Genomic DNA, 15,173 nt, shown 5'->3' with positions numbered 1-15,173 from the left:
CCTTAAACAGCCTTAGCTGGAGGACTTTTGGAAGTTCATTATGGCCACTGTATGGGAGATCACAGAGTCAGAAAATTCAATGAGAACCCAGGATTTGGGACAGAAGAAGTACTTTGTCTCACTTGCCAGCACAGGAATAAAAAAACCTATAATAGGATTCTTTTGGGACTTTCTCCCTTCAATAAATCCCCTTAACTGAAATCATCTTTGTTTACTTTGTGAAGCCTGTTATCTTACTTTTCTTTTCAACATCTCCTTAAAGAATGATGCAAACTATATTGATCATCGATCATTGAACCATTCTCAGGATGGGGGAGGTTTGTTTTTTTATTGTTGATGATTGCTTTTGTTCTTCTTCATTATAATATTGTGTTCTACACTTTATAAAAATGACCAATAGACTTGATTGTTACTTGTCAATAAATACATTTTTGGAAAACAAACAAAAAGAAGTGTACTTATATAGGGAAGTTGAGTATTGTATATGTACATACTTTCTACCGTGGACAGATGATTAACCTATTTGGGGGCCCCAGCTCTCATTGTGTATTAACTCTGCTGCGTTGGCGCTGCAGAATACCATACATGTACAGTTCACACACACCAGACTACAGTGCCTTTAGAAAGTCAAGATACCATTTTGAAATAGTCACTGTTTTTGTTTTACAGCCTAAAATGATAATTAATAAATGATTTACACATTTTGCTTTACAACATTCCAGTGAAATTGGTTGGGTTTTTTTTAAACTTCTGAAAATGAATTAAAAAATGAAAAACTAGAATAGCAGGGTTGGAAAAGTGATGAGTCCCCAGATTTAATTCTTTGTGGAGGCCCCTTTTGCTTTAATTTCAGCATCAGTCTGTTTGGATTTGTCTCTACCAGCTTTGTGCACCTAGACTGGGAAATATTTCCCCATTCTTCTTTGCAGAACTGTTGGAGTTCAGTCAGATTCTGTGGTGAGCAGTGATGGACTGCACTCTTCAAGTCCATCCACAGATGTTCTGTAGGATTCAGGTCAGGGCTCTGACTAAGCCTCTCTTGCCTTCCTGTCCTTTAGCCTCTGTGTTGTTTTTATGGAGGTGTGTTTTGGGTCGTTGTCATGCTGGAAGGTGAACCACCTGCCCAAGTGTCTAATACAGGGCTGCAGGTTTTCCTCAAGCATTTGGATGAACTTGGCAGCATCCATTTTCCCTTCAATCTTAACCAAGTGCCCAGTCCCTGCTGAAGAGAAACAAGCCCACAACATAATGCTGCCACCACCAGGCTTCACTGTAGGGATGGTGTGTTTTGGGTGGGAATGGTGTGTTTTGGGTGGTGTGCTGTTTGTTTTCACCAAACATAGCTCTTGGAGTTCAGCCCAAAAAGTTCAGTTTTGGTTTTATCTGACCATATCACATTTTACCACATGGCAGAAGAATCTTCCATATGTTCTTATTGTATAAATGATGCATTGTTAAAGATGAAGTAGGTGGTTCCTTATTGTGATGTCTTTAAACAAAACAAAGTCTACTTATGATCCCTTATTACAGGTTACAGCCTTTGTGTGAATGGGTTGTGAGCAGTTTGCGAGCACAAAAGTGTGATTTCCCCCTCTCCCATTTTCAACTTTTACAGATTTATAATAGGTCTGCAGGTTTTATTTATTTAACCAGGAAAAAGACTAATTGAGAATAAAAATACCCTGTCCTGGCCAAGACAGGCAAAAGGTATCCTGTATTTTATAGTTACACACAAAAAAACACAAGATAATGCACATTTTCTTTCATCATTTTATGAGATTTATCTTGGTAATCAATGTTACTGGATGAAACAACAAAGTATAAATACTTTACAATTAGCTCCAACTTAACCATCTGTAATAATAATCCATTAACACTCTGAAAGAAACAAAATAAGAGTGATAACACTTCTATTTTAATTAACACGACCTGTACATTTACACAGTTATATATTAAAACGTGTATAAAGTATAGACTGAGTATTTTTCTCCTGTTGGTTTACAAAGCACTGAGTGGTTTAGTTCCTCTAGTTTCCACCACTGATCACTGCTGTGCATTTGATAGTAAATGTTGGTCTGCTGCTGCAGGGAGGTTTCCTGTCATTGGAAACCCACACTGTTATCTATATGCAGCAGGGGTGTGGCGACAGCAGCACATCACCATGACGCAAGTTCCCAGCGTGCAGGGGGAGGAGGAGGAGTATAAAACCCGCTCTGGTCCTCATCCTCCTCCTCCACAGACGTCGCTCTGTCAGCCCGGGTGGTGGTGTGTGTGAGAGTGTGTGTTACGTAACCTTCTCCTCTCAGAATGGCAGCGATCAGGACTTTCAGGAAACTGTGCCAACACACCCAACACCAACTCTGCAAACTGCACACGTCCGCATCGAGGTGAGTGCGACCATCTGCACTGCAATCTGATTTAATGTGGATCAATTTAATCCCACTTTAACATTGTGGTCCACGCGTTTCTTTCCAGCACGAGACGGTGTGTGTGTCTCTTGTGCCATATCTCTGTGTGTGTGAGCGCGTTTCTTAAACCCAGCACATTTCTTTATTTGCCGTTCTTCTGTACTAATGTGTTGACTTGGATCGAGCGTTTTATTCCTCGCGTTTGTTTGTTTTTTGGTACTAAATGTCCGCAGTTGTTCACATTTTTGGTGCGCCCCTAGCGTTACACCGGTAACATTGCAGCTGCCAGCTGGCTGATGAAATCGGTGTCTGTGCTTGCACCCAGGCGCTGGAGGACCCAGGTTTCAGATGGAGACCGAGGTGTTGGTCTGCACACAGGGAAATGATAGGCTTATCCATTCTGTGCTCCATGACATGCGATGCTTTAAAGTAGAAAAACACTTTATGTGTGTTATAAGAGGACATGCAATCATACAGATGGACAATTTTGCTGTGTCTCGCATAGGTATTTATTGCAAACGTGCTGAGTTCAGCATGACTGAGATCAAGGTAATTGTCTAATGTTGCACACACGCCTTAAAAACCCAAACCTCGTGTGGCCCCTGCACATGATCTGCAGCTCCTGATGCACATGATGGATCATTTAGAAACTTATGACACGTAATGCGTTAATTACTACTGCATAAACATAGTTAGGACTTTAAAGCATACATTACATATCATTACACACAAACAAAAGTGAGTTTGCATTAAAACAGCAACAGGTTGCATACACAGCACAATTACATGAATAAAATAACAAAAAATGCAACAGTGGCAAAAAAAGAAAACACACTCTGGGGTTTGTGTCACTTTTCTCCTCAGCAGAACAACTTTGTGTTTAAATCCATATGAGGTTAAAGAGCCGCCCTGTAATCTCGACACATTTCCAAAGTTGTGATACTTTTCTCTCAGGGTCAATTAGTGTTTTTTTTGCAGAATAAAAGAGGGGTTACATCACTGTTGATGGCTCATTACTCTTCAGTTATTAATTCTCTGTTTGTTGTTGCATAACCACCTTGGCGCTTTTGAAACTGGGACAAAGCAGCAGAACGGGTCGCCCCAGTTTGTAACCCCTAGTGAAGAATGTTAAACATCAGTGTGAAATCCTCTGACTGTACTTGGTGAAAAAAAAAAAGCTGTCCCCCCTTGACTTCTCTTGCTGTAAGTGTACAGTACAAGTGCACACGTGAAACACATGGCTCTGTCAGGTGGAGACTTGCTGCGTCTAATATTAGAGGCTGGAATTGCATGGCTGAGATTCATTACAGGTTTCTGATGTCAAAGGTTCTGTTAGACGAGACCAAGGCAGTACTGTAAAGATTATTCAGATATCCAAGTTGAAAGATTTTAAATGTTTTATCTACTGATTGCGTTTTTTGTTTCTTGTAATCATTATTAATATATTTTCCAATAAAACTTGGGCTCTTTAGAACTTTTGTTTTGCAAGTGTACAGTGTATTAAACAAGGAAGTAATTGATCGGAAAAAAAATTAATGGTAAACTAGAAGGGCACTGGCAGAGCGCAGACTTCCGCCAAGACACGCCCTATCTTGCAATGTAAAAACAAAAAAGGTTACTGTATCTGCCATGGGATTTGGATTTTCCCCAATGTAAAGGGTTCTTCCTTGTTCTGTGCTTCACCCTTCCACCAAGTTTTGTGAAAATTGGACCAGTAGTTTTTCCATTATCCTGCCGACAGACTGAGAATGACAAATTATTGACTCCTGTCTTTTTTGTCATGCCAACTTTCAGACAAGAGGCAGTGGTCATCTCAGGAAGGAAACTAGCACGACAGATTCGAGATGAGGCCCGGGCTGACGTGGAGAAGTTTGTCCTAGCCGGCCACAGGAGACCCCATTTGAGCGTGGTTCTGGTGGGACAGGACCCAGCCAGTCACTCTTACGTCCTGAATAAGACACGGGCTGCAGCTGATGTCGGTAAGGAAAAAAAAAACACCAGCAGTCTTTACCCGAATGTGTAAACATCATTTTTCCCCCCTATACTCAACAAACAACAAATGTCTGTGTTCTTAGTTGTTTTCTCGCTTCATCCTCCCACAGGAATCTCTAGTGAGACAATTGTCAAGCATTCTGACATCAGTGAGGAGGAGTTATTGGACCTGATCTACAAACTCAATACAGACCATCGCGTGGACGGCCTGCTGGTCCAGCTGCCTCTCCCAGGTACAGAGACACTGAACGAAGCACCTTAATGTGTTTAAATAAGTTGCATTTTGGACTTTTACAAACTCATCTGTGAGATCTAGTTGTCCTGACTGTGTCTTTTGGTGTTTTGACAGATCACATTGATGAGCGTGCGATCTGTAATGCAGTTTCCCCTACAAAGGACGTTGACGGCTTCCATGTAGTTAACGTGGGTCGCTTGTGCCTCGATCAGACCACCATGCTTCCCGCCACTCCATGGGGAGTCATGGAAATAATTAAAAGAACAGGTAACAACCGGAGTAATCATTTACTTTGTTTATTACTTACTAACAAAACTATCTCAACTAACTAGTCTGAATTCTTGTCTTCCAGGTATTCCTACTATTGGGAAGAATGTTGTGGTTGCAGGACGCTCTAAAAACGTGGGCATGCCTATCGCCATGTTAATGCACACAGACGGCCGTCATGAGAGGCCCGGAGGTTGGTTACTGTACATGTGCATTGCTTGTTGTTTAAATATGTGGTATGAGTGCTAAATGTTATTTTCTATTGCAGGGGATGCAACAGTCACTATTTCTCATCGTTACACTCCAAAGGAGCAACTTCGCCGACACACTGAAATCGCTGATATCGTTGTGGCTGCTGCAGGTTTGTTTGCCAGCAACTGTTTTAAGCTTATCTTTCTTGAGTACGTTTACCTTTTTCCTCTGTCTGACTATACTGTTTGTTTACTTAACTATCAGGGATTCCAAACCTCATTACCGCGGACATGATCAAAGAGGGAGCGGCGGTGATTGACGTAGGAATAAACAGAGTACAGGACCCAGTCACAGGAAAGAGCAGACTGGTCGGAGACGTGGACTTCGAAGGTAAGGCTGTACAGCAAACACGCTCGCATTTCTGCATAGGCGCGCTCTGTGTCTTTGGTTTCTGTAATGGCATACTTCTCTGTCTATATTCAGGCGTGAGACAGAAGGCGGGCTTCATCACCCCTGTGCCAGGAGGTGTGGGACCCATGACCGTGGCGATGCTCATGAAAAACACTATCAAAGCAGCTAAGAACGTTCTGTTGTTTCCTCCAGAGAGGATCCGCATGGCGGCGGCGTCCTAATGGACCGAAGAAAGTCTCAGCAACCGCAACACATTCCACCCCCTCCAAAAAACCACCACCCCCTATTTTTATTTTATTTTTTACTCGGAGTAACATGACATGCTCTGCTTGCACACGGACTGGAAAGATGATAGCTTTAAGACTTTACCCGCTGACATCTTTAACCTCTCCTAACTTCAAGTCCAGCCATGTGTTACACTGTTACATTCACTCATGCAGCTGTGTGTTTTCCGTAACAGGATTATCATTATTTATCATTTGACATGTATTTTTTTTTTTCTTGGGGGGGGTCTCAAGGAATTTTGAATAAGAAAAATATTTATTACTACATTGACCGAATATTTAAACATGAGTGGAGGCAGTTTACAGCGTTTAACACTAAGCTGGTGAGCAGTTAAAGCCTGTCTGTTGTGTTTCTTTCCGTTAGTTTAGCCTTATGTACCAAGAGGGACAAGGGCTAACATCATCAGGAACGCATCTTTTTTATCAGTATACAAGCTTTAAAGATCCACAATTGCCTTTGTAAAAATTTTGAAATAAATATTGCAAATATGTTCTCACATTGGTGATTTCTGTGGGCACAGATCGTCTCTTCATTTACATTGTGGAGCGGGGACCATGATTTTGTGCTCTTGCTCTCTTCACAGTATCAGATTCACATCAGTGCACTCATTCCAAATATAACTCACTTCTCAGGAACTGTAAATTAAAGTAGTCACATCTTGGTGCCAGTATTGCATAACCACGTATTCCCTCCACCTCCTTTTGATCCAACTGTCTGTATCTGGCATGATATATGCATCATAACCACCACAGATATCTATGAGTCCATGGTCTCGATCAACTGGATTTGAAGTTCCTTCTTCCAGATGTTTTATTCTAGAGGAAAACCCTCTTTACCATTCAAACCATACCCTTATCTCTAAACCCACAATTATATCCCTCCATTCCTTTAACGCACATTTTCAAGATACATGGAAGCAAATATTCCAAATATGTAACCTAAATATCTGATGCGCATGGCGTCCTGTCCAGGGTGTACCCCGCCTTACGCCCGATGTCAGCTGGGATCGGCTCCAGCACCCCCGCGACCCCGACCCCGGGATAAGCGGTTGAAGATGAATGGATGAAACTTTTTGGACCTTCACACACAAAGGTCTGATTATTTCACAGACTTTCTGTCACCTGATTAGAGCCCTAGGCCCTTTATTCCCCTGTTTTCTCTTTCTTTGTTTTTCAGGTATCATCCATATTCAACCTGATTATAAATAGTTGAGCTGACCCCTCAGGTTGTTTTTCCTTCCTCCAGTTCTCTGGTTTCTGTTTTGGTGCTGTGGGAGGAACCACATGTTTATAGTGACAACCTATCGGGGCAGGAGGTGGTGTGGTGTGTGTAGGTTCACTGTGTTTATTGGGTTTTCTTTGGATCCATGCATGAGATATATAGGATGGGCCTGTCTAACTTTGAGCTTTTCATTACCTAATGGAAGATATTAAAAGCAAGGGTAATATTTACATGATATTTACTCTGCATGCTAAATAGCCAAATGGGCTGTTAAGGGAACATTGCTGTTCTTTTAGCAAGTAATAAAGTAATTTCAATGCAGGCTGAATTCAAAGTAAGATTGCCTTTTTAACACCCACTCTGACACAATTGAGATACATTTAAATACTTGAAATGTCATGGATATTATGTCATATGTAAAGAAATAATGGTATCCATTTACTTAAGTACCGTACAAATACAAATGTATGTTTGTTAATATTTCACTACATTTAATTTACAGCTGGAGTTGTTTTTTTGCAGATTCAGACCTTTCCTGACAAAGGACATGAGTTTGCACTGTTGGAAGAAGCACTCAAAGCTTTTACTTGTGTAAAAGTAGTAATACCACATTGTACATTCAGGTCTTCTGCTTTGTTACGAACCATCCAGACCTGGGACAGGTCTGCTTCGTGTGCCCAGAGTTAAAACTAAACATGGAGAGGCAGCGTTCAGTTTTTATGTGCCACAAAATGGAACAAACTTCTAGAAAACTGCCGGTCTGCTGCAAATCTTATTTTTCTTTACATCAAGACTGAAGACTTTTCTTATTGCCGCTGCTTTTCAGTAAACAAATCAATTTATCAACTGCGTATAGCGGAGCAGATAAGTGCCACAATTTTTCAGTTTGTGATACAAACATGAAAATTGGCTTGGACAGTCTCTGTGGGTCACTTGACAGTAAGCCACCCACAGCTACTTGAAATTTCAAGATGGTGGCCATTTTTCAAGATGGCCACCACTTAAATGGAGCAGTTTGGCTTAAGAAATCATTTAGTTGGTGATACAAGCACAAAAATTGCCATGAGCTGTCTCAAAGGGTCATTTGACAAAAAAAACACCCTAAGCAACTGGAAATTTCCAGACGGCGGCCATTTTTCAGGATAACTGCCGCCCGCCGTGGATCTTTAAATGATGCATTTTCTCATAGAAATGTATCAGGTTCCTCAAAAGGCTCTATCAAGAGAGATTGTTTGACTGTGTTTTATCCAACTCCTCGCCCACAACCTGTCCAGTTAAGTAAAACCTGTCAGGAGTTGCCTCCCACCAGCACAGGTCTTTCAGGGTTCACTGAGGTACACAAGCTCCCTTACCACGACAAGGTAACAGTCACAAGGGAGGGTTTAAAAAAAAAAAATGTTTTAAACTAACCGCCATTAAATTTGTCAAATAAATACTAAGGGCTGGAGAAACTAGCACAGTTGTGGTGCTCTAGAACAGTGCACCAAAATAATAATTTAGCAATGGCATTTTTATGGGACATAAGATGACAGGGTCTCCATCATTACGGACTACATCAGTTTCTGTATCCAGACCACCATACCAGTAAAGAAAATAAAAAAGATACCCCAACTCCAAACCTTGGATTACACCATGGCTAAAGAAGGAAAAATAAAGAGCCTTTAGGCTCAAGGACTGGACAGCTCTCACTGCGGCAATTTGGGCAGTAAAAAAATGAGGTCTTCAAGGCCAAACTACAAGATAAGAATAAACTGGAACAGAATTATAGCTCCATGAACACCAAGCAAGCCTTGCCTCAGATGGCCAAAACAGTGCACCCAGACCCAGCACGCCAATTCCACCGAGCAAGGACATCAGCTGAACATCATCTTCACCCGGTTTGATGCAGACGACTACTCAGAATAGATATGGATATAGGCAGTGGAAGAAATGTTACAAAGTACCAATTTAAAATGTCACAGTAACAGGCTGTTCTTTAGCATAATCTAAAACATATACAATAAATTACACCATCCTTATTGAAAAAACCCATGGGCCTACATTTCAATGAGAAATTTGATTTTTTTGAGGATCCAGGGGGCGGCCATCTTGAAAATAGTAATTGCAAGTCAGTGGGAGTGTTTTCTTGTCAAGCAACCCGTAGAGACTGCTCATACCAACTTGTATACTTTTGTCACTAACTAAACAATTATGTAGCTTAACTGCTCGGTTTAAGTGGTGGCCATCTTGAAATTTCAAGTAGCTGTGGGTGGCTTATTGTCAAGTGACCCACATAAACTGATCATAACAATTTTCATGCTTGTATAACCAAATAAACCCACATATCACTTAACTGCTCCACTAAGGTAGAGGCCATCTTGAAAAATGGCCGCCATCTTGAAATTTCAAACGTCTCAGACAATTTTCATGTAAAGTCATTCATGGAGAAATTAAGCACTTAGTCGCTCCACTATTATACTGCACTGTAACTTCTATGACGATTCCTTTCAAATTCTCTGTTTTCTTTTTTTCAAAAGTATTTTCTTGTTTCGTATTTATTTTATCTGAATGAAATTTTATATCTAAACGTCTTTTATAGTTTCTTATTTCCGATCCTTTTTGTGTAAAGCACTTTGAATTTCCTTGCTGTTGAAAGATGCTATAAAAATAGTCTTGAGTGGTTATTCAAACCATGTTAGGTAAACTAATTAATCTAACTAATCTGCTCTAAGATCATCGGACTGCCTGTTAGAACTTTGTTCACCATCCATGAGCAGCAGACACTCAGGTTAGCTGCTCGGATCATGCAGGACCCCTCTCATGCTCTCTTCTCAGCGTTTGAGTGGCTCCCCTCAGGACGCCGTCTTCGCTGTCCCTGCTGCAGGACACAGAGGATCCCCAGGGCTGTCCAGCTCCTCAACTCCTGACCCCTCTGACCATCCCCCTCCCCACTCTTGACACCCTCCCCTGAACAGTACACCCCCCCTCCCTGGACACCATCACCCCCCCCCCCCCCCCACTCCAGACACCCTCCCTGGACACCTCACCCTCCCCCCCCTCTCCACCCCGGACATCCCTCCCATCACCCACCCCCCCCCCCTCTCCAGACACCCTCCCTGGACACCATCACCCCCCCCCCTTCCCACCCCTGAAACCTTCCTTCCCTATTTATACTCTATTACTGCACTATAGTTCTGTTTTCGTCTGCTCATTACATATGTATCATGTCTGACCTCATCTGAACCCGATCACTGTCCACTTATATCTTTTCTGCACTACAGTTCTGTTCATACCTGTTTTAACAGTCTACTGCATGTTTACATCATATACACCCGTTCACATGTCTGCTTACATCTGATATACACGCATGTCTTTCTACATCTCACGCCGACGATGTTCTCTGTATCTAACCTGTACTAACACACTAACATCCTGACACTTATTCTACCTGTACTAACACACTAACATCCTGACACTTATTCTACCTGTACTAACACACTGACATCCTGACACTTATTCTACCTGTACTAACACACTAACATCCTGACACTTATTCTACCTGTACTAACACACTAACATCCTGACACTTATTCTACCTGTACTAACACACTAACATCCTGACACTTACTCTTCTTTTACACTTTATCCTTGTTGTTAGGTTAAAATGTTTTGTATAGTTGCACTGTCGTTATTCGCTGCTCTGTGTGCCCTGAATTGCCCCCCGGGGACAAATAAAGTTTTTTTTGATTTGAATAATTAAGTAGGAACTAGGAACCTTAGAAATGTATTTCCGGACGCCGACGGAAGGCTATTAAAGACGCTCATACTTCCGTCGACCGGTCTTGTGTGGACACAGCAGCACACTTTACACTTTTTATGTTGTTTTGTTTGTGTTAGTTGTGTTTATCGATGATGGGTCGCAGCAGATCACTCGACAGAGCGGACAGAGAACAAAAACACGAGAAGAAGAAGAAACGGAGACGGTCCTCCTCCTCTTCTTCGTCTTCTGCATCTTCTTCTTCGTCTTCCTCCAGCAGCAGGAGCAAAAACAGAGCTTCAAAGAAAACATCACACAGAAGTCAAGGTGGGAAGTTTTTAAATTAGGAAGCTTTTACAGCTTTTATTGTAAGATTGATTTATATCAATATGTAATATATTATAATTATATTATATATAGTATAATTATGTGATATTGATATTAATATAATTATAGTATGGGTGTGTGATACTGACATCAATATTGAATAGATTATGATTGTGATATTGATATTAATATGATTTAGAGTATAATTATGTGATATTGAGTGTTGGTAATGATATGGTAGTATTTAATCACAATGTGATAAAATGTAATGTTAATTAAAACATGGCTTACGGCATAATATAATAGTGATCGGCCATTTATATAATTTGCAGCGCGAAAATAACTGTACTGTCTGTGCAGTGTGTTTTGATTTACAGTGATGTTTTTTTGTTTTGTATGTTTTAATTTATTTTTATTTTAGTCATAATGATGCATTATTATAATTGTATGCACGTGTCGCAGAATAGCGGCATTTGCTGCATCTATTGGAGATCCTAATAAACTAAACTAAACTTTTAAAGTAACCAAAGTCTTTATTAATGAAAAGATCTCTGTTGAACTTTTAATTTTAATTTTATTTTATTTATTTATCTAAATATACATTAAGTTGTCAAATATATTCAAGTTGTCAAAAGAAACAACAGGGTTAACAAACAAATAAATAAAATAATTTAAATTAAAAAGTAATAATACAGGATATTAGTACAATAATACACAACACAATCATGAACACACAAGAGGATACACCTAATTTGTCAGAAAATTATAGGGTTTGCATAAATCAATCATTTTGATTATTTTTTGAGGAATTTTAAATGTGATATTTCAAAATATGTATTTAGATCTGTTTTTTAAAAAGAGCTATAGGAGGGAAAGTTCTTTAGATATTTCATGCAGCTAAGATAATGAGCAAGTTAATTAAATACTGTTCGTCCTTAGATACACTTAGATGTTTGAATATTAGTAACAGGTCAGTTAAATAAAAGTAATATTTTTGCTAAAATGTTTTTCAAGGTCAAACTGAAAATCAGTCCAAAAGATACTCGCATGTACACAAATATAAATGTTCTAATGTTTCTACAGTTTAATCTCTGTTGCACTTCTTCTGTTTCCTTCAGATGTGAAAACACAAAAAAAGAAGCGCAGAAGAAGCTCCTCTTCTTCATCATCCACCTCTTCTTCCTCTTCCTCGTCGTCTTCATCCTCCTCGAGCGACGACAAGTCAAAGAAGAAGAAAAGCAAAGCCAGGAAAAAGAAGTCGAAAAAGAAAAAGGCGAAGCTGAAGAAACTGAAGAAAAAGGAGAAAAAGAAGAAAGAGAAGCTGAAGAAGAAGAAGGAGAAGAAGAAGGCAGAGGTGGAGGCGGTGCCCGTTCCTGCAGCAGAGAAGCCTCCATCTTACTTGGAGGTGTGGCAGAGCGATGAGGGCACCGTGGAGCTGGGACCTGGTGGGACATCACACACTGTTTCACACTGTTTTGGCATTTAAATTTATTCGTAATTCATTACACTTAAAAATAATCCACCTGGTTTATTCAAAAGTCCCCTATTATGATCATTTTTAGCTTCATACATTTTTTATTCTACTAGAACATGTTTACATGCTGCTATTATTATTGTTAATGTGATTATTAATGTGATTATTGTTATTATAACATGCTCCGCTTTAGTGCCTGTCGTGTGAAGGCACAGAGTCAAGTTGAGTTTTGATACTTTCACAGTATTAATACAGCACGTAAACCTGCTCTATACTAAAACAAGATTAAATCTAATTTCTTACAATAAAGGACCTTTTTAAAGATGTAGAAGGATCAGAATCACTAATAAGGCAATATAAACTTACTCTCTTGTTGCTGCTTCTCAGATTTGCTGTTTTTAAAAATTAAATTAAATACATTTGAGATTTATTTCAGGTGACTGGCAAGAAATGTCTCCGTAGGTTTTAAGAAATTGTGACGGGTATATTTTAAACTTTCTATGTGAAGTTTTTTTGTCTAAATTATTTATTAACAGTAAACAAATTTTAAACTAAATTAACAAAAGTTGTGGTGCTAATTTGCACATTTTTGGTATTTTTTTGCCACCTCAATAGATGGGGGGGGGGGGGGGTAATCCAACAAATTAAATACCTGACCATTTAAAGCAGAAATGCTGTGTCAAAATCTCAAATGGCTGACAAATTGATATTGTCTTACATTATGTGTCATAATATTTTGAAAGAAACAGCACACGTCATATTTAAAAGCATTATACCCTGTTTTCTTCTGCAGTGATGACAGATGAGCAGAAGGCCCGACTCTCCACCAAGAGGCCGCTCACCAAGGAGGAGTACGAGGCCCGACAGAGTGTGATCCGCAGGGTGGTGGACCCAGAAACGGGACGCACCAGGTGAGCCAGAGCCACAGAGTTCATTCTATGAGTTCACAGTTCACTGACCCCTGATTTCCCCAGAAGAGCAAATACAACGTACTTCAAATGTCATTTTTTTTCTTCCAGATTGGTGAGAGGGGAAGGAGAGATCATAGAGGAGATGGTCAGCCGAGAAAAACACAAAGAAATCAACAAGGTGCAACAGAAGTTTTTAATTAAAACGTCATGAAATAAACAGGTCCCTTGTATCTAACATTGAACTTCCATTCATCCCATAGCAAGCCACCAAGGGAGACGGGAACGCCTTCCAGAAGAAACTGGGAGTCAACAGGTAGAAGATGCCGTGATCTCCTTCAGAGGCGTAATTGATGAAATAATTTCACTGTACTGCAGTGAAGGTACACAGCGATGGGGCTGTGTACTCTTGATGTACTAATGAGTTAAATTCAGGTAAAAGCCAGTATGTCTTATTGATTTGCCTTATTTAAATATATGCTGAAGTTAGTGACCGACTCTAATGTTTTGAGTCCACTCGCAAGGAAGGGGTCCAGAACAGTTTGCACATTGGTGCTCGTGCTCACTGCCCACATGCTGTGAAACAGGACAACTCAGTTTTTTGCGCCTTGATCAGAAAAAAGAATCAACAAGCGGCTCAGGTTCGACTCCGCTAACTATACTACGTACAGGATATACTGATTCTGACAATGTCCACCCACACTACCTTTGTAAGGGTGCAGCATATTTTTATCCCAAGCCAATCAGAGCAGACTGGGCTTTTCTTAAAGAGACATGTGCTAAAACAGAGCATTTCAGACAGAGGGTGAATATTAAACATGTTCTATCGGGTAGATTCAGACACAGTATGAAAACAAAAACATGTTTTTAAAGCAAAGGTTTTTCTGCAGGGCCTTAAAAAGTATTAATTATTACTAAATAAATTAAGCAACAATTAAGGCCCTTTAAAAGTCTTAAAAGTTTGTAGCTTCTATTTGTCAAAGGGGTTGTAGCTTAAGTTTGTGTGAATTTAATGATTCTGTGGCCGCATAGTGGGATTCTTTGTACTTCATTTATGCAATCCTGCTGGAGTTGATGTCATCTGAAAAGGAAAAATGTTAGCGTGCTCGCCGCTCACTGACCCACCGACTGACTGCTGATACACCAGTTTTCTAACAATCGAAGTATAGAAAATGTGAGTTAAAGAGTGTTGTTGGTGTGACAGGTTAGAACTCTAACGTGGTGATGAGGTCTTAAATCAAATTCAGGATTCCTGCACATACCCAGATGTAAACAAGTTGAAGTAGAAACCCAAAATACAAGTGTGAACCTGAAAATGATCATATGTCTCCTTTAAAGCTTTTTAGTTAGTATATTAAAGATTCAATCCTGCAGGTAAGGTAGACTGTTTTCTGTACGTTACTCAGATGATTCACTCAAATGTTTTTTCTTAATTTGAATTTAACCGATTCATGTTGTACTCCATAAAAACTGACATCCGACTCTTAAAGCTACACGCTCTACACCCTCGTAGATGTCTGCTCACCTTTGCATCTCACATTTTGTCTCTGAACAAATCTGCTCCGTTTTCAGAAAAATAAAGTTGCTTTTTTCTCAACTACAATGAATTCTCTAATGATTGAATAACCCCAGCTCCCATGTCATCGAGCTGACCCTATTATTCTTGAGTGCAGAAAAATGATCAAAATAACTTAATTGTTGTTTATAGGTTCTTTAT

At 39.9% G+C, this 15,173-nt stretch overlaps 2 protein-coding genes across 2 annotated transcripts; both read left to right on the top strand.

The window, feature by feature from the left end:
• The first annotated feature begins 2,243 nt into the window (after nt 1-2,243).
• mthfd2 (methylenetetrahydrofolate dehydrogenase (NADP+ dependent) 2, methenyltetrahydrofolate cyclohydrolase) lies at nt 2,244-6,280 on the top strand. Its single transcript, XM_083912124.1, has 8 exons — nt 2,244-2,387; nt 4,203-4,387; nt 4,511-4,633; nt 4,750-4,902; nt 4,988-5,095; nt 5,171-5,263; nt 5,359-5,484; nt 5,578-6,280. Exons 1-8 carry the CDS (start codon nt 2,308-2,310, stop codon nt 5,724-5,726), a joined length of 1,017 nt encoding a protein of 338 aa, XP_083768250.1. The 5' UTR covers nt 2,244-2,307; the 3' UTR covers nt 5,727-6,280.
• Nucleotides 6,281-10,864: 4,584 nt separating this feature from the next.
• Nucleotides 10,865-15,011, top strand: arl6ip4 (ADP-ribosylation factor-like 6 interacting protein 4). The gene is made up of 5 exons (XM_083913166.1): nt 10,865-11,074; nt 12,193-12,519; nt 13,342-13,459; nt 13,568-13,637; nt 13,720-15,011. Exons 1-5 carry the CDS (start codon nt 10,900-10,902, stop codon nt 13,774-13,776), a joined length of 747 nt encoding a protein of 248 aa, XP_083769292.1. The 5' UTR covers nt 10,865-10,899; the 3' UTR covers nt 13,777-15,011.
• The last annotated feature ends 162 nt before the right edge of the window (nt 15,012-15,173 follow it).

Source organism: Echiichthys vipera (assembly GCF_963691815.1).
Source record: "Echiichthys vipera genome assembly, chromosome: 4".
Classification (NCBI taxonomy): domain Eukaryota; kingdom Metazoa; phylum Chordata; class Actinopteri; order Perciformes; family Trachinidae; genus Echiichthys; species Echiichthys vipera.
Note: the sequence above shows the minus strand (reverse complement) of the source record. Positions and strands in the feature narration are given on the sequence as shown.